The sequence below is a fragment of the Papaver somniferum genome, chromosome 3, assembly GCF_003573695.1.
Source record: "Papaver somniferum cultivar HN1 chromosome 3, ASM357369v1, whole genome shotgun sequence".
NCBI classification, from domain to species: Eukaryota; Viridiplantae; Streptophyta; class Magnoliopsida; order Ranunculales; family Papaveraceae; genus Papaver; species Papaver somniferum.
The window spans coordinates 33,143,184-33,162,338 of record NC_039360.1 but is presented as its reverse complement, the minus strand read 5'-3'; the positions used below and the strand labels follow the sequence as shown (position 1 = coordinate 33,162,338).

Below are 19,155 nucleotides of genomic sequence, written 5' to 3'. Positions count from 1 at the left end.
GTACCAGACGGGGGATGAACCTTTGTAGTCGACTCGGCCACGACTCCTATGTCATGTACGAACCCGAGGGGCCGAGGTGATATCGTAATCACCGTCCTTCTCTGCAAACAGTTTATATTTAAACTACCCTTTCCGTAGGGTTTAAAAATAATGTCCCAAAATTTAAAGTCCAAAGTCCAAAAATATAAAGTGCAAAAGAAAAAAAAAGTCTAAAAAAATAAAAATCTACAAAAATAAAAATGTCTCTCTTTTTCTTTCTCTCTTTTTTTATAAAAAAAAATCTTCTTTCGCTCCTTTCGCTTTGCCTTTTACTCCAGTCTTTAAGTATTCACCAAAAGCTTTGGAAAAATTTTCTTTCGCTCCAAATTCCAAAATCTGAAAGAAAAAGACAAAAACCCAAAAACGTAAAGAAGAACAAATAAAAATAAAAACCTAAAAAAAATATAAAAACTCTAGCCTAAAGACAAGTCCGCGTCGGCGGCGCCAAAAATTTGATGTGTTTTCAAAGTTGTTGTAGTAATAAGATTCGTTCAAGACTTGTGAAGGTTGTGCTTTTAGATTTAAATTTTAAAACTAAAGAAACTAAAGCAGATTAAAACTGATTATATTAGAGAGACCGGGGTTCAGGATTTCACCATTCACCAAAATTCATGTAATTTAATGTTAATTTTTATCATGCAATTCTAGACAATATAACTCCAATCAAAAGAAATTGTGATTCTAATCATTGCCTAAATTAGATTTCAAAACATCAATTGTTAATAGCAAGAATGAAGTATCAAAATCCCTAAACTAAGCATACTTCATCAAGAGAAAACACAACTAATTAATAAAAATCATTACTCAATTTTCATTCGGTGCAAATATCATAAAAGAATTGCATAAAAAATTCAAAAAATTTTAACCACATAACTTTTGGAAGAATGGCTTCCTCCATCGCCCCGGAAGATTGGGTTTAGCTCATCATGTTGGAAACACGCTCAAAATATGATTTCATTGCTCAAAGGTGCTTACAAATGATGAAAATGTGAGAGATCAAATAAATCAGGAATTTGCAACGCAAGGGAAACGTTACAAAGCCACTGTTACAGAGTACGATAAATAGTATATGCCACTTTCACTGTGGCTATTCGACCCACAAGCTTCTGTCGTTGTCACTGTAGCTTTTATGACTGTTTCTGAGTGTCTAATGTTCTTCGTGTTCTTGAGGTGCAGCAACAGCAGAAACGACTCTGCAACCTCTGATTTCCTCTCTACAGCTCACCAAATACCTCTGTTTCCACGCCTAACTCTCTATGCCCCTTCTATGAACCCCGAAGCACCTTTATATATCCCACGGACTCCACATTAATTCTCAAATCTTCTAGAAATCTTTCCCATAACTTCGAGAGTAAAAAAAATAATCTCGAAGATATTTTCTTTCCCTTCTTGCTTTTTACGGTTCTGCACGCATCTAACACCCTCCAAACGAGTGTAATATGAGTCTCGGAGGAAATATAAACTCTCTATCCACACGAAATCTTGCCAAATATAAAAAAAAATCCGAGAATATACAGTTCCCCTGTTTCATCGTGACACGAAGTTTCCTTCCTTTTTTACGTTGAAAAGGTCATTACCTTCCCTGTTTCATCGAAACAGGTTATTACAAAATACATCCCATGAGAAATCCTGTCGCAATCTCGTCAAAATCTTCTCAGAATTTCTCGCAGTTTACGAAACCAATTTTTCCCGCCAGTTTCGTGTTTGAACGAAGAAGAAAGAAGGTCCCCCCTATCCAGAGTAGGGGTGCTGATAGCAATTGACGCCCCGGGGTTCCCCTTAGTAATCGAGGTGCCCCTTATCCAAAGTGGGAGTCCACATAGCAAATGACCTCCGGGGGTGCTCCGCATAATTTTCCGAGCCGATTTTCCAAAAATGTTTATTTTTTTCAAAAATACCTACAAGCACACAAAACACCATAATAAGTACAAATCGAGCACTAACAATACAGAACATTGAGAACAAAATAGACACAAAAATGCGTCTATCAAATGCCCCCAAAATTATTATTTGCTAGTCCTCGAGCAAATCTAATCTAGAAAAATAAAAATGACTACACTTAGCACGTGCAGCAAGCCGTTAAACCACTAGGTGGCCCTAGTGGCGGTTGTCTCCGGAGGGTTTAGAGTGTTGGTGGTTTTGATCGATATATCGGATAGACAATATCATGATTTTTTGTTTATCATGATGGGCTTGCTTCCGAGCCTCTTTTTTTCTTTCTAAAATGATAGTTTGGGCTCCAATATCCATTTTTGATATTGCCTACCCTAAAAAGATTTGCCTCCACATAGCTAGATTTATAGCGAACACAGATCTCTCCATAAAGAAAAACGCTCTCACACTTGAACCCATTATTTTCTGGTTTTTTCTTCAAATCAGATCTAGTTCGGTAATAGCAACAAAATTGAATACCCGAAGCAACAATCTATTGATCCGATGTAGAAAAGAGATGAATCGCGAACAGTTTACCTCCGGGGTGCTGTCCTGGTTGCCGAACGGGATCAAGTCAAGTTGGTGTTTTCATAATTGGGTAAGCTTAGCAAATCTGCGAATGATGGATTAGATTGCCTTTGTTATTCCCCACGAGGGAGTAACACGTCTTCTTTGATTGTGTTTAAGTAATCGGTGGTAATGCTTTCAGTTTAATTTCCTTTTTTATTTGTAGGGTTCATTCTACTGGGTTAGCTTGATTCTTTTGGGTTGTTCATTTTTTGGGTCGTTTTAGTCTCATCTTAGGAAATGGAGATTCCATTTCTTTCTTGGGTTTCAGTTTGATGTTTCGATGGTTTTTCCGGTGGCCGTTAGAATTGGTGTATATTGCATCCGTGGTGGTTGTGATATGTTAATGAAAATTCATTTTTTGGATTAAGATGATAGGGTTAATAGTTTTAGCACGATGGTGAAGATTTATTTAGTTTCCATGTTTAATTGCCGGAGAAGAAGGTGTTTCTCATTTTCCGGGGAAAAAGTGTGTTTCAAGTTGATTTTCTAGGTTGCAAAGTTTTGCTTCGAAGGAAACAAGGGAATTTTTTTTTTTTTGCCTCTTAAGATTTTTGCCACGTATTGGTGCTTTATGTATGTAAAAAGAGCTCTTTTGGTCAAGTTAACCCATCCTGTTTGGGAACTACCCAGTTTTTATTTTTCGAAGAAAATTAATTTTAAAGTCTTATTTCAAGGAGTTGTTTGTTTTCTTCGATGGAGAAGAAGTAGTTACTTTTATTTCATTTTATCTAATGGTGCTTCCTCGTTCCTTATCCATCATTTTGCTAGTTTTTTACCGTTATGCATTCACAACCGTCTTTGGTCTCCCTTTTTGCCCAGATATGGCACCTTGGTACTGCATCAACAGTTTCCATATACGTATTTTCAGCCGTTAGCACATTTTTCGGTATTTCTACGGTGTTCTATACTTGTAAGTGCTATCCTATAAAGTATATTTATTAATATCTTTAGTTCTTATCGTTGTTAGTTACTCCTTCCGTTCTTTTTTAATAGGCCAGTTTTGTTTTTCCGCGAAATTTAAGGAAATTAAGAGAACTAATCATTGAAAGTGGTTCTTACGACACTTGTCAATAAAAGAAGTGAAGTGAAATGGTCCCCATGACACTTGTTAGCAAAAGAAGTAAAGTGAAGTAGTCCACATGACACTTGTCATCAAAAGAAGTTAAGAGAAAAGTGATCCCAAAAAATTAAATAACATTTGACTTTTTCCAATTAGGAGACTGGCCTATCTTTTTGAAACTTTATTTTATAGAAACTGGCCTATTAAAAAAGAACGGAGGGAGTATATCTTAAGTTATAATCTAGTTAAAGTTTGTAATTCTGTTTGCTTCTTAGTGAAAATTTTAGTAGCTTTGGTTATAGCATTATTAGCGTTCTCCTTTAGGAGAAGAGATTAGAAAGCGCTTTTCATAGTACTTCTATCTACCTCCGTAATAGCATTTTAGTACTATTAGCTTTAATTCTTAAAGGGAAAAGACTGAATTTCACCTTAAGACTCAATCAAAGTTAAAAATTCATTGAAGTTATGGATCGAGCTGAAAATCAAAGGAGTATACCAAAATCAGTTGGGAAGTTCATCACAACATCAAGATACAAAAACATGACTAGCAACTTCAATCAATTGCATCGAACAACTCTACCACCATTTGAGATTTTATGGACACTCATGTGTTCATCAAAAGTACAATTTTTTTTGTGGAAAGCATTGATCGAAGGCCTTTCGACTTTCGACACCAACATCCTCCCGTCGATGCAACTACGATCCGAAGACTGTTACCATGCTCCAATATCATGATATTGAAGATTTATGGATTACCAATCTAATTGTAATTGATGAATTTTGGAGTATCATATACCCATCTGTAATAGTCCCTTAATAGTATAAAATGAGTTTCATGCTTCAAAAAAAAAAAAAAAAACTGAATTTCTAGCTCCACCCCTGGTTGCTTGATTAGTTCTAACTTCATCAGTTATTTTAAATCTAATTCATTTGACTTATTATATCTCTAGAAAATTATTAAATAGTATGGTTCAACAATATTTCGAATCCGACCATATATAACCAACAAATCACGTTATTCAAATACCTCTGAATCAAACGAATGATTTTCCTAAGTTGCATTCTCATCTAGGTTAGAAGTCTCTGGATAACTCGGGCGATTAACTCGGCGACTGAATCGGTGTAATTCGGGAAAATTTCAATCTTTGATTACTTGATTTAGATGATCATTCCATGATTCCTCAGATCTTTTACTTCAATTTTATCTTATTATAATCCCTATATATCATTTATTTGAATTTCCTAATGGTTTTTCTTTTAATTTCTCTATAGGTACTGGTTGTTGGTGCTTGGGGGGTGCTGGGTGATTTGAGTGGTTTTGCCTTATCAATCTGGTAATCCTTCTTAGTTTATGAATTATGGTTGCACTTTTGATGGAATTTTATCACGCGCTGATTAATTCTGTATTACTTTGGACAAACATACTTTATGATTCTCTTACAAGCAGTTGCATTCAAGGTAGCCGCCGCCTCTCATTTAATTTCAACAATAACTTAATGGGTTGTAAGAAGATTTTCACCGGATGTATGACATTCACTAATACTCATTGCGATTGGATATTTGTTTAGTTCTACCTCAACCCTTGGTTGCTTGATTAGTTATAACTTCATCAGTTATTTTAAATCTAATTCATTTGACTTATTATATTTCTAGAAAATTATTAAATAGTATGGTTCAACAAAATTTTGAATCTGATCGTATATAACCAACAAATCACGTTATTCAAATACCTCTGAATCAGAAACCGAATCAAACTCAGAGAACCAACTGAACAAGCGATCTGATATCCGGTTCAGGCTTGGCGTAGGACCCTGAAGGGCCTGAACATGATCCATCAAAAAGGTGTAAGCTTGTTGATGGATGGACACCGACTTCGGATATTTTTAGAAGGACAAGGGTAAAATCGTCCATTACACCGAATCACGCTTTCCTATGATTTCTCTACTCCATCGTTATAAACCCTAACTTATACACTTCTTGTCTCTCTCCGTCGCAGCCTAAACCAGACCCTCTCTATCTTCGTCTTCTTCGTCGTCTCAATTATTTTTGCTAACAGTTTTCTTTGCAGTAAACCCTTACAACAACATAGAATGGGAGAAGTTAAAGACACTGAGTATGAGGAGGAACTTCTCGATTACGAAGAAGACGAAGAAAAAGCACCAGATTCTATCGGTGCTAAGACTAATGGAGAAACCGTCAAGAAGTAAGCGCGCGTTCGTTTTTGGTTTAGATCCTTGTTGAATGGTTTATCTGAGGTTAAGATCTGAGGTTTATTAACTTGGTTTTGTTGTTGTGTGTAGGGGATACGTTGGAATTCACAGCTCTGGATTTAGAGATTTTCTTTTAAAGCCGGAACTACTTAGAGCTATTGTTGATTCTGGATTTGAACATCCTTCTGAAGGCAAGCTAAATTTTCTTACTTATTTTTTTAGATGAGTTGAAATTAGGGTCTGAGTATTAATTTTTATTTGGATACGTTGAAAATAGGGTTTGAGTATTTTATTTGGAATGGGTTGAAATTAGGGTTTTGAGCTAGTTAAATTTTTTTTTGGTTTGATTTGAGCTAGTTAAATTGATAAATGTTGATGTAGGAGTTCTATATTTTTTGTTTAAAGAACAAATATTGCAATTATGGCTTTGGGAATTTTGAACTAGAAATTATGTGATACAAGATATGCCATATTTAGTGAGAGAAAGGGCCTTAGCCTCTTAAGTTATATTTGAAAGTGGAAGCTCCTTCTGGTCAGTGGTCACTGTGTGACCGTCCTTAGCCGCCCCAGTTTTTTTAAGCTGCTCCTCTCTTGCCAAGGAAAACACAAGTTCAGTTTAGGGACAATCAGTAGTCTATGTAGGGGCTTGCTCCTTAGTATGGACATGTACTTATGTTTTATGACTGACACGTCAAACCTGAAAATACACTAATAAGTATTCATATTTACTGAGAGAAGGGACTGGACCTTAGCTACTCTAGGCGCATGTTGATTATTCTTTATTCTGTGAGATGCTGGAACTTATTTGAAAGTGAAAACTCCCTTGGACAAGTTCAATCAAACGAAGAGGTCATTGTTGGACATACAGTTACGTTGTTGGGCATACACAGCTGACCTGAAATTATACTGAAGAAACGGGAGATATACTGGAGTTAGAGTTAGGGTGATGTTATGCATATTTTTTTAGGAATTTAATCTTGGCTATATCCTGGGGGGCAGAAATAAGGATTAGGTTTGTGTTATGTACATTCTTTTTAAGAAACTAACTGGCTACAACCAGCCAGGCTTATTTGAAGTAAAGGCAGCCATGTTTTTTCTTTTGGTTTTTACAAGCTTTATGACTTGCAAGCATATTAAAGTTTAACGTTACTGTTTCAATGTCTGCACTTGTCTAACATGAGTACTGCTGTCAATTAGTGACATACAAAATTTTTATACCTAAGGTGTCGTTGTACAGTTAAATTTAAGTAAGTAGTTTCCACATGATGTCTCCCAAGTTATTTTTTACCATGTGATGCATTTTTTCATATCTGTTCATCAGTTATTTTTTTTTAAATATTTCTAAACCTTTTTGTTTTTTGTGCCATTCAGGTAATACACTATTCACATTCTCTTGATTTTGGTGGAGAAAACTGGTAAACATTTCATTAAAAAGGATCCAGAAGGTCAATTTTTTACTTACTGGGGACTCGTCTGCTCCGATTTTGTTTGGCTCTTCATCAGTGCAACATGAGTGTATCCCTCAAGCTATTTTGGGAATGGATGTTATTTGCCAAGCCAAATCTGGGATGGGAAAGACTGCCGTTTTTGTTTTATCTACACTTCAGCAAATTGAGCCTGTTGCAGGACAAGTGGCTGCACTTGTTTTGTGCCATACAAGAGAGTTAGCTTACCAGGTTTGTCCCGAGCCTAAATAATTTTGATGCTTATCATTGTTGTTGATTAGATTTTTATGTGTACTTTGTGGAATATTTTTAATTTTACTTTATGTACTCACCTTGTTTTCATCCTTTTGCAGATCTGTCACGAGTTTGAGAGGTTCAGTACATACTTAACTGACATCAAGGTTGCTGTCTTTTATGGTGGGGTTCACATCAAAAGCCATAAGGATTTACTTAAAAATGAGTGTCCTCATATTGTCGTTGGAACTCCTGGGAGGATACTAGCATTGGCAAGAGACAAGGACCTTGCTTTGAAGAATGTGAGACACTTCATCCTTGATGAATGTGACAAGATGCTGGAATCGCTTGGTATGCCTTATGTTCTTTCACATATTTATAATGGTGCTTTTAGTTTAATAATTAGTTGGTCTCCTTTTTAGCATTTTCTTTGCTTACCTGTTTCGTCTTTAATCACCTTGTTTTCTCTGTAGACATGCGAAAGGATGTGCAGGAGATATTTAAGATGACACCTCATGATAAGCAAGTAATGATGTTTTCAGCAACTCTCAGCAAAGAGATTCGCCCTGTTTGCAAGAAATTTATGCAAGATGTAATGGTTCTTCACTTCCTCGTTTATATTCAGTAATTATTTGTTCGCTATCAGTGTACATTTATGGTGCTTTCTGGGAAATTAGGTTTGTATATTGATATAGTAAGTTATACCTACCAATGAAATACCATGCAAAAGTATTTCTTTTAGGGGGAAAGTGTTGGCCCAATCTTGTGTTTTCATAAAAAAATGTGCTTATTGCATGATTTCTTTATAAAGCTTTGATGTTGTAGGAACACCTAATTGGGATTGGGAACTGTTAGTGATATATGGTCACATTCTTCAGTTTTACGTCACTACAAGTCCTGGTTGAGTTGAGTGTTTATTTTCCTTTGGGGGTAAAAAATAAATTGGCATCTGGAGTTCTAGTATATCATTTAAGCTTCTGACACGACATACCTTGTTTTTATTTCAGCCAATGGAAATCTATGTGGATGATGAGGCCAAGCTGACATTGCATGGTCTTGTTCAGGTATGTGCATTATCTATAAGTGCCTTGTGTTGTGACATTCTACTAGTAAGAAAAATGTGCTAAATTTATCCTTTATTTTCTTGCAGCACTACATTAAATTGAGCGAGTTGGAGAAAAATCGCAAGTTGAATGACCTCCTTGATGCATTGGACTTCAACCAAGTTGTTATTTTCGTCAAAAGTGTGAGCAGAGCAGCTGAGTTGAACAAATTACTGGTGGAATGTAACTTCCCTTCTATTTGCATTCACTCTGGGATGTCCCAAGAAGAAAGGTAAGACAATTGTGCATTGTGTTATATCCTTGTTGCCTTGTTCGTCGATGTATTTCACATTAGTTTCTCTAAACAACAGTGGTCCATTGTCCATTACATTTTATGCTTGCATATGAAGCATTTAATTTTTACATCAATGGACACTGGCTGAACATCTGATTTGATAAGAAGTTGTTTGGTATCTGGAAATGGGATTTTGAAACTGATTGGTTTCATAACATTCATCTATTTAAATTTGCACCTAATTTATGTGGATGAATGATCTTGAGTTGTGCGTTTCCATAACGGCTTATATGTGTATGTACTTGTAGGTTAACACGTTACAAGGGTTTCAAGGAAGGTCACAAAAGAATTCTTGTTGCAACTGATCTGGTTGGCAGAGGGATAGATATTGAGCGTGTTAACATTGTAATTAACTATGACATGCCAGACTCTGCTGATACCTACTTGCACAGGGTTAGTTCCATTAAAATATATGTTTGCTGATTTTCATTTTCTATCGTTTCTTTACTTAGTAGGTACTAACTGTTTCTATAATGTTACAGGTTGGTAGAGCTGGTCGATTTGGTACCAAGGGACTTGCAATTACATTTGTAGCTTCTGCTTCTGACTCGGATGTTCTTAATCAGGTAAGAAAGCTCATGCATATATCCCTTTTAAGCAGGTGTTCATTCTTTTGGCTAATCTATCCTAGTTTGAGCGTTCATAAAAATATCTTTGTTCTCTTGACCAAATAGGTGCAAGAAAGGTTTGAGGTCGACATAAAGGAGCTTCCTGAGCAAATTGACACCTCTACATACAGTATGTCTTTCTTGGTTCTATATTACACAGCAGTAGAGAAGCTTAATTTTTTGGCCATCTTTTAAATTGTTCTGGTACTGGATGTTTAGAATTAACTTATTTTTCCGCTGTGTTATTATTCTTTGCAGTGCCATCATAGGGAGGGACTTGCTGTATTTTTCTCAGCATGCTTTGCACTCAGAAATCCCTTGCTGATTTGCTCCCCTGAATCCACCTGGAAAAGTCTGTCCTCCATGTTTAGAAACTAGACCATACGAGGAATCATGATTAGTGCATGAAAATGCAGGGGGGTTCCATCAGCAAGCTATAATGTTTCTTTCGTTTTTTTTGAGGTCTTTGTCTGCACTGAATTAATTAAGTCGTTTATTTGGAATGCATATGTTTTCTTGCATCAGTGAAGTTTGTAACTTCTTTTTGGGATTTGGCTAGGGCAGTTTATAAATAGGTGGAATTAGAGAGCAGTTCTAAAATGGGGATTTCAGGACCATTATATTGCTATTTTCTACATAACAGCCAAGCTTTTCGTTGGCGTCTTCAACAGCCAAGCTGCCATTTTCTGCTGCTGCTTTAATTCTGAAGTAATAGAATTGTATGTTATTCAACTGGGGGCACTGGCATTTAGGCCAATACCAGGCTATTACTTTGTTGAGGATTGAATCCGTTGTTATTTACATGGGATCTGTATTTGCATTCTTGGAAGGAACGGCTCATCGCTGCCAAATTCAACTCTTTTGCACTTTAGGGGACCAAGTTCACTCTGTCCAATCCTTTTGAATATCAATTCTTCAATTGAGATGGTATTTTGGTATTAACCAAATCATCGTGTGTGAATTCTAACATAAGACTTGTGCATGAGCTCGTACGGAATTTTTTGGTTCGTTTAGGCCCTCCATGTTCATTCGACAAAAATTAAATAAATGAAAGATCTATTATAGTGGACAAAAATATAACGAGGAGGGATCCCTCACACTTTTATTATCACAGTGTTGAAATTAAGACCCGTAGATTGTGAGGTTGTATATGTGAGGTTGTATATTTCGGGATGTTCTCATTTTTGGTAGGCATGTAGAATTTGGTAAGAGGAATATATCTTCAGAATATTAGCTTCAAATCTGTTACCATTTGGTTTTTATTCACGAAAATAACGTCCAACTTGTGAGATAGTATGATAATAAAAATGTGAAGAAATCCTTCCTCAAATATAATAAACTGGTAAAAAAAGTTCCTACATCGGATTATCAAACGGTACCAGATTTTCTTACCCATAAAAAATAACCATACTAATCAAGATTTTTCTTTTAGATATTCACAAACGACGAAGACTCAACCACGTGCCACAGTACAATCTAACCATAATATGCAGCAAGACATTTAGATATATAATCTCTCATCTCTTTTCTGCAGATGATTGCGTAATTTTCGCAAAAGAAAATCTGCAAAGTTGAAAAAATCTTTTAAATGCATTGCATGAATTTAGTCTAGTATCAGGACAATTAGTTAATTTTGAAAAATCAGGCACATTTTTTGGTAAAAAAACTCACCCAAAACTTAAAAGAATGATGTCAAAGTTGTTAAAAATAAAGAAAATTGGCATCAAGGATTCTTATTTGGGTGCTCCGCTGTTTATTGACAAATCAAAACTAAAAACCTTTGAATTCATAGTCAGTAAAATGGAGGAAAGGATTAAAGGATGGAAGAGCAAGATTCTCATCCAACCTAGTAAAACGATCTTAAACAAATCGGTTCTCTCTAGCATGTCCATTTATCAAATGAGATGTTTTAAAGTACCTAAAAAGATCACAGCCAAAATTAACTCTATTCAGAGAGATTTTTTGTTGGGAGAAAAAGTTAACTTAAAAGGTCATTACATTAAATTGTGGAAATTTATGTGCAAGTCAATAACTATGGGACGCTTGGGATTTAAGGATGCTGAAAAAATGAACCAAGCAATGATGGCTAGACTTGCTTGGAGATTGATTTCACAACCAGACTCTTGGTGGATGAAACAATTTAAGGAAAAATACTTTAATAAGAAATCGATTTTCTCTATTAAAAAATCAACTAACTCTTCATGGATCTGGAAGTGTGTGCTGCAGGGAATAAATCTAATTCACAAACACATCTACTGGGATGTTGGAGATGGTCAATCCATTAACATTTGGACGGACCAATGGATACCTGATCTGTATACTTCTCTTGATCATCTCTGTTCTGAAAGGAACAGTTCGTTAACACTTGTATCGGATCTGATTAATCCAGATACGAATAAGTGGAACCAGGAATTAATCATGTCATCTTTTCCTCATATTATTGCTCAATCTATTCTTAATATCAATTTGTTTTTAGATAAGGATGAAACCTTATAACAGGACAAACCTAGATGGAAACTAACAAAGAATGGAATATTTACAGTTAAATCACTTTATGATAGATTGTGTGGTATGAAAACAGTTGATAGAGATAAAGAATTATTTTGGAAAAAATTCTGGAAAGCAGGAATGCCACAGAGAATAAAACTTTTTTTTTATGGAAATGTTTAAATGATGCTCTGCCAATTTCACAAATCTTAGCACAATACATGCCTGATGTAGATGAAAACTGCATTTTTTTCCATGACAACGTTGAAACATTAGAACACTTATTTTTTGAATGTGGCTATGCAAAATCTTTGTGGAATCTGCCACCATTTTCTGGTGGAGTAAATAGCAATACAAGAAATTTATCTTTCAAAGATCATTATGAACATTGGCAGGTAGGAGGGAACAATTTGACTGAGATATGTGCAACTAAATGCTGGTTCTTTTCGAAGGAAATATGCGATTGGATTTTCTAAGGAAAATCCACTTCTTCCATGCATCTTTCAATTGAAATACAGAGACACCTTAATTACTGGTGCAATACTCTAGGAAATGTGAACCAGCAATCTAGTTGTTCTAACTCAGTTTGAAAAAATTGTGTCCCATGAAAATTCCCCGAAACAAATTGTAACAAAATAAACTATGATGCGTCTTGGGTTTCTGCTACTGATAATGCTGGTTTCGGTATAATTTTGAGAAATGATGCAGGTGATGGAAAATGAGCTAAGTTTGGAATATTCAAAGCGTTGTGTTCGGAAAAAGTCGAAGCTTTAGCTCTTTTACATGGTGCAAAGTGGGCCAGAGATGAAGGACTGTCTTATTTCTGGTTAGAGGCATACTGTGAAAGAATATCTAAGTTTATAGAAGGGAAAGACATCATGTTGGATTGGAGGAATCAGAAAATCATAAGAGAAGCTATGATAATTTTGGAAGGTTTCATCAATTTTTTGGGTTTTAAGTTCATCCATAGATCTGGCAACTCGGTGGCGGACAAGTTAGCGGTGGAAGCGAGGAAGTCTTCAATTTTCAGCACATGGAAAAAAGAGATGCCTGCTTTCGTAGATAAATTTCTTACGATAGATATAAATAGTTACTCTAAAGAAGGTAGTAGTACTACCAGAGTAGTTGGCAGAAACACAAGTTTGTTGTCTACAAATCAAACAAGGGAATGCCCTGAAATGATAACATGACAACATTCTGCCTGTTTCCTTCCCTTTCTTGTTTCTGTTTTTGTAGCCGTTCTCTATTTCTCTTGTTTTAATATCACTTTTATCTTCAAAAAAAAAAAAAAAAAAAAATGTCAAAGAGTAATTTAATCTCTTTAGCTGGTTACATGACTTTGGTTTATACGTGTAAAGTTTATAAAATGTTTGCTATGTCTCGTTTTGCTTATCTATGGACATTTCTTTGTATCAAACTTTGTATCAAAAATTGGAGTATCACGGACTACGCACTCGCACAAACACCAACCGTGAATGAACGTCACAAATTATATTAGTTAAACCAGTCATTAACCTGCACTTTTGGCGTTTATACAACTTTGCTTGTGTCAGTGAGTGGACTTATGTTTCCAAATGTCATCTCATAACATTTGCAAGGTCAACATAATAACAGGTCTACCATAATGATTGAGCGGGAGTAAGCCGCCTGGAAATTTATACAGAAGCTCAGAATTAGCCATGTGGTTTCCAACAAGAAAAAAGATCGTTGCCTTCCGAGTTGAATAGACCGCTTAAGTTAAATGCACTTAGGGTGATGTAGACTTGGAGTCAAGGTTCGAAAAACGGGTCACGGCCCAGGTTACAGGTACTAGGTGTGACCGTTATAACGTGTTTTGACGGGTGTGAGCATGTTTTGGGTCAAAAACGCGTTATATAGGAATAAAACGCGTTTTTTTGACGTTTTTTTTTAAAATAACGGGTGTGATAACGGTTAAATAAGAAAAATAAATAATTTGTGATCTGAATTTCCTATGTAACGGTAATTACAGCTATGAAAACGGTTACAACGGGTCTAAATAACGTTGTTACTGCGTTTTTTCATTTTTTTTGGTTTAATTTATTTATTTGATTTTTTATTTATTTGTTTATGGGTTTTTAACATAAAAATTTATGGATATCTTGTAAAATTCACAACCCTAAGTCTATGACTTATAACAATGCATTGTAGTTATCGTCTACCGACAATATTTATACACGCATACTATCACTATCCACTTGATATGTTCAAGTTGTCACTCGAATAGTTCAATGCATTCCCCAATATTTCAATAATGCATATTCGGATTCAAAAGCAGTCAAAACTTTGTTGTCAAATAATACTCCTAGGCTCTTAGCTACTTGCTACAAGACTAACCAACAAGGAATGCAACAGGAAGAGAGTCAGAGACTAGCTAGAGAAAAAGAGAGTGAGAGAGGGAAGTCAGGGAGTCGATTTATCTTTTTCTTTTGCATTTGGAGGTGTGTACAGTATATGCTACATGTGGTCTGTACTTTAGAGTTCAGACTCAAAAGTTAAAGAAATAAAACAAAAAAAAAAGTAAAAAGAGTAGTTGGTTTCATGATCAAAGACATAGCTAGCCTGTGCTTATATACGCATGCAACGAGATTCCAAATGTTTCAAGAATATTTCGATTTGCTAGCTATTATGTCTTCTTGCCCAAAGGAATGCTTTAAAAGGACAAGAAGAGAATTGAAATGAAATCAATACCTCTGGTTCTCTGGTTCTCTGCTTCTTGCTCAAAGGAATGCTTTACATTTTGAATTTCTCAAATACAAGTTTAAGAGGTAATATTAATTATTTTTTGTAGATTTTTCATTCAATTAGAGATATAATTTATTAATACGTTATTAATTTATTTATTATCGTTTTTTTTCTTTCATGATGTTAGAGCAGTGAATATAGATGTTTGAGAAATATCGATGTTTTTTTCTTTCATGATGTTTGAGAAATATTTAAGAAATGTCAAGTGAAGAAATGTTTCATTCTATTAACGTATATTTACTTAATAAATGTTTCATTTTTATCTAAGAAATCTTTTAAGAAATATAGATTTTTTGTTCATTTTATTATCATTTATTTAAGAAATGTTTTAATAAATATTAATATTCATAATTAAATAGTCCATCAACTTGAATCAGTTGGCACGTAAAAAATCATTGTTTCTTTATAAAAAAAATGGCATGATGAATTGATATATGTCACTTATTGCTATGTGAAAGTGATCCTTTATTGAAAATGATACGTTTCTTGGATTCAGATAAACCTACCATGGGTTATTTGTTTCATGCACTTGCTACATGTGTGGAAACTATAGAAAGGGGTTTGGGTAAAACTCGAAATAATTCTATTGTAGGTGTGATTAACCGACGATGGAAAGATCAGTTGAGTTCTCCTCTTCACGCTGCAGCGCATTTTCTGAATCCATATTATATCTACAACCCAGCATCCAATCTCATCAACAATGAAATTTCTCAGCCCCAAATTTGTCTTAGTGAAGTTATATCAAAAATGATTAGTAGCCCTCAAGAACAAGCGACATGCATGCTAGAGGTGTGAATTTTTATTAACAATTAATTTCGTAATTATATGAATTTCTATTCACAGTTTTTGATATTTTTAGGCGGGAAGAATGCAAATGATGCAAGGCCAATTTGCATCACCATCAGCAAGATTGGCTGCTCTGCAAGGTGATCCTGAAGCTGGTGGTTGTCATACGGTGCTCAGTTTCCATCACTCCAGAGGATCGCGGTAAAGATACTAAGCCAGACAAACACATCGTCTGGATCCGAGAGGAATTGGAGTGTGTTTGAAAGAATTCACACCAAACTACGCAACCGCTTAGTTTCGTCAAGAATAAACGATTTGGTATATGTTCAGTACAATTTAATATTGGAGCAGCAAAGAGTTCATGATAGACGCATTTATGTGTCTAATATAGCCCAATTGTATATTGTGTTAGTACCCATTTTTGTACTTATTATGGCTTTTTATGTCCCTGTAGGTATTTCTGGAGAAATAAGCTTTTGCAGCGAAATTGGCTAAAAAAGTGGTTTTTGCGCTCGTGGGAGAAAATTACTATACGGACTCTCACTTTGGATAGAGGTGACCCATTTCCAGGCAGCTGCTAAAGGGACACCAGAACTGGATAGGGGGAGGTCTTCTTCAAATTTCAAATAATGGTTTTTGGCGGGAAAATGCATGCAGCGAGGAGCAGATTTGGAGATCGAATTTCTACGTGATTTTAGGAGATTCAATGGCCTAAATCGGTTTCTATGGACTGTAGAAGATCACTCAAGCCCAGTAGAATCAATTGGATCCGGCCAATTCGGATGGAATGGCCGAGAGAGGGTTTCAAAGTCTCAACAGAGAGACGTGTTCTGTTTCGAGTTTAGAAGATTTTTGAGAGATTTATGGAGGACTTTGACGCTGGATTAGCATGTACATGGACTTATTAAAGTCTAGGGAAGAGTTTGGTAGCTATTTTATAGCTAACAGCACGTGAAAAAGCTCAACAGAAGCGATTATTCTCTCAACAGCGCAGAGAAGAAAAAGAAAAGAAAAAGTCGGAATTTATACGAGATATTTGGGGTCTGTGGGATATATAAGAGTGGTTTCAAGTCATAAAAAAATTTAGAAAAGTTTGGAGAGAAATAGGAGAGAGTTCAGAGCCGAAACGAGGAAGATACCATTGATTGTTGCTGCTGCTGCGAGGAGGAAGAATGTGAAGAACAGACTCTCCAAGGCCGTCGTTTATCAACAGTGACATCGACTGTCACCTGTGGGTCGTAGTTCTTCAACGACAACAACACTTCAGCTTTGTCGTTTTTATACAACACTTGTGTTGTATCGATTATTTTCAGCACTACCCCTTTGTAACAGTGACGCTGCAACAGTATAACAGCGTTACAAACTTCAATTATCAATTATTTTCATCAATAAAAACACTTATTTAGCCATGAATACATCTTGTGAGTGTGTTTTTGAGATGAGGAGCTAAACCCCTTAGTCAAGGCGACGGAGGAAGCCATTGGTCCTTATTTATGGTATAATTCTAACTTTATTATTTATTTGCAATATTATTATTTGATTATTTGCATGGAATTGAATTCAAAATATTAGTTTTTATTGAATAGTTGTGAATTATTTTGATGAAGCATGCTGGGTTTTAAAAACTTTTGATGTTTTATACTTTGTGATTACAATTATTACTTCAAAAATATACAAAAGGCATAATATTAGAATCACTCTACAAGAAAAATTGCATGAATATTAATTATTAGAATTTATCAAATAATGGGTCAATGGTGGAATCCAAGTCTTGGTGTTTTTCCCTAAAGTTTTCAAACAAAATTATTTGCCTGTTTAAATTTAAATCTAAAAAATTGTTTTCTTCACAAGTCCTAAAGAACCTTTTTACCACTACAACTACAATCACTATTTGAAAACCATCAGTTCAAGGTAAAACAAAGCGACATAACATCGATGTCCACGATGTTCATAGCCTGCTGACAGATGCAAATATGCTTGATTGGATAGCAGGGGATGATGAAACACCAGTTTTACCTCAGGAAGAACATTGGTTAAATGAATTGGAAGAGGAAGCAACTAATAATCCAGAGCCTCTCCCTCCACCATACGAATGGCATGATCCAGAAGTTGAAATCTCATATCAAAGGTTGCCAGTGAGTAACTTTGTTTATGACTTTGGTAACCTAACATTTGGAGACAATACACAAGGTCATGAAAATGAAAATCCCATATACAATTCTCATTACACTGAAGATCGTCCAGAAGAAGATACCCGAGGAATTAATGAAGAGTATAATTCCAATATTAATATCAATAATGAAGTAGATAATCGTAATGATAATGAGGAAGAAGACTATGGTTATGAAGATGACGATACTGTTAACTACGACAGCCAAATGCATTACACGAACCAATATGAGGCGGAGGAAGAGGAGGAGGAATCAACTGAGAATCGTCGATAAAACAGAAAATATTTGAATAAGTCGAAAAAAAATGCCGGTACAAGTTGGTTTGTCTAAGTTTAAAATTTCAAGCACTACTATCACTAGGTTACTTATTGTAAGTTTATAACATTTGAAGTGTTTAATGATTATTTATGAAATTTTAGTTGTAAGTTTGAAATTAAAAATTGTATAAGAATTTCTCCAACTCAATTTTTTTTTTCCTTAAAAACGGGTTTAACCGGTATGAAAACGGAAAATACGGTGTAAAAAACGTGTGTTAAAATGTTATTTAGAAGAAAAAAACTGAAATATTAATTTTAGAAAAAGGGTAATCACAGGTATGAAAACGGTTATAACGGGTCTAAATAACGCCATTTTTTCCTATTTATCGGTGTTATTTAGGTAAGCGTTTTGGTGAGCCTCACGGGCACGGTATATGGGCGTGAGCGTTATAACAGACGTTTTTTCGGAAAAAACGGCCGTTTTTCAAACCTTGCTTGGAGTATACTGCCTAGATATAAGCATCATGTCAAAGAAAGGAGCAACCATAGACAAACTGGAGAATTGCACCGCGGAATACATTGTGAGTGGGATGAACGTGTAAGATGGAGCTGGAGGGGTGGGGCAGGTGTGGGCCCCACCCCCTCTCACACGGTGTAATTCGTTGTGAAAAAATTGGTGGGTTAATCCTTTTTGCAAAGAAAGGAGCAATGATAGACAAATCGAAGAATTGCACCGCGAAATGCACTGTGAGTGGATGAACGGTCCGAAATAGAGCGTGCTTATCATCTGGAGGGAGTGGGGCAGGTGTGGGTCCCCCACCCCACCCCACCCCACCCACACGGTACAATCCGTTGTAAAACAGTTCGCTGGGTTAATCATTTTTGCAAAGAAAAGAACAATGATAGACGAATCGAAGAATTGCACCGCGGAATACACCGTGAGTGGGATGAACGGTACAAGATGGAGCGTGCTTAGCATATGGAGGGGGTGGGGCATATGTGGGTCCCACCCCCTCTCACAAGGTGCAATCTGTTGTGAAAAATTCCGTGGATTAATCATTTTTGTAAAGAAAAGAGCAATGATAGACAAATCGAAGAATTGCACCGCGTAATACACCGTGAGTGAGATGAACGGTCCGAAAAGAAACGAGCTTAGCATCTAGAGGGGGTGGGGCAGGTGTGGGTCCCACTCCCC

The 19,155-nt window shown here is 35.8% G+C and overlaps 2 protein-coding genes across 7 annotated transcripts; both read left to right on the top strand.

The window, feature by feature from the left end:
• The first annotated feature begins 2,284 nt into the window (after positions 1-2,284).
• Positions 2,285-5,329, top strand: LOC113355784. Of its 5 annotated transcripts, XR_003362608.1 has the most exons (4): positions 2,285-2,569; positions 3,361-3,451; positions 4,874-4,935; positions 5,049-5,327. XR_003362608.1 is itself a non-coding variant. In XM_026598731.1 (3 exons), the coding sequence occupies exons 1-3, from the start codon at positions 2,489-2,491 to the stop codon at positions 5,167-5,169; spliced, it is 264 nt and encodes an 87-aa protein (XP_026454516.1). In that variant the 5' UTR covers positions 2,285-2,488; the 3' UTR covers positions 5,170-5,329. The 5 variants fall into 5 exon arrangements, 2 of the variants coding, with proteins under 2 accessions (XP_026454516.1, XP_026454515.1); XM_026598731.1 differs by lacking the exon at positions 3,361-3,451 and having other exon boundaries at positions 5,049-5,329; XR_003362607.1 differs by having other exon boundaries at positions 2,286-2,569; positions 4,874-5,325.
• A 238-nt stretch (positions 5,330-5,567) lies between these two features.
• On the top strand, positions 5,568-10,356 carry LOC113355783 (DEAD-box ATP-dependent RNA helicase 56-like). Of its 2 annotated transcripts, XR_003362606.1 has the most exons (12): positions 5,568-5,804; positions 5,902-6,002; positions 7,315-7,487; positions 7,610-7,841; positions 7,964-8,082; positions 8,498-8,554; positions 8,641-8,825; positions 9,137-9,281; positions 9,371-9,454; positions 9,563-9,626; positions 9,755-9,958; positions 10,061-10,356. XR_003362606.1 is itself a non-coding variant. In XM_026598729.1 (11 exons), exons 1-11 carry the CDS (start codon positions 5,692-5,694, stop codon positions 9,763-9,765), a joined length of 1,284 nt encoding a protein of 427 aa, XP_026454514.1. In that variant the 5' UTR covers positions 5,568-5,691; the 3' UTR covers positions 9,766-10,325. The 2 variants fall into 2 exon arrangements, 1 of the variants encoding a protein (XP_026454514.1); XM_026598729.1 differs by having other exon boundaries at positions 9,755-10,325.
• Positions 10,357-19,155: the final 8,799 nt, after the last annotated feature.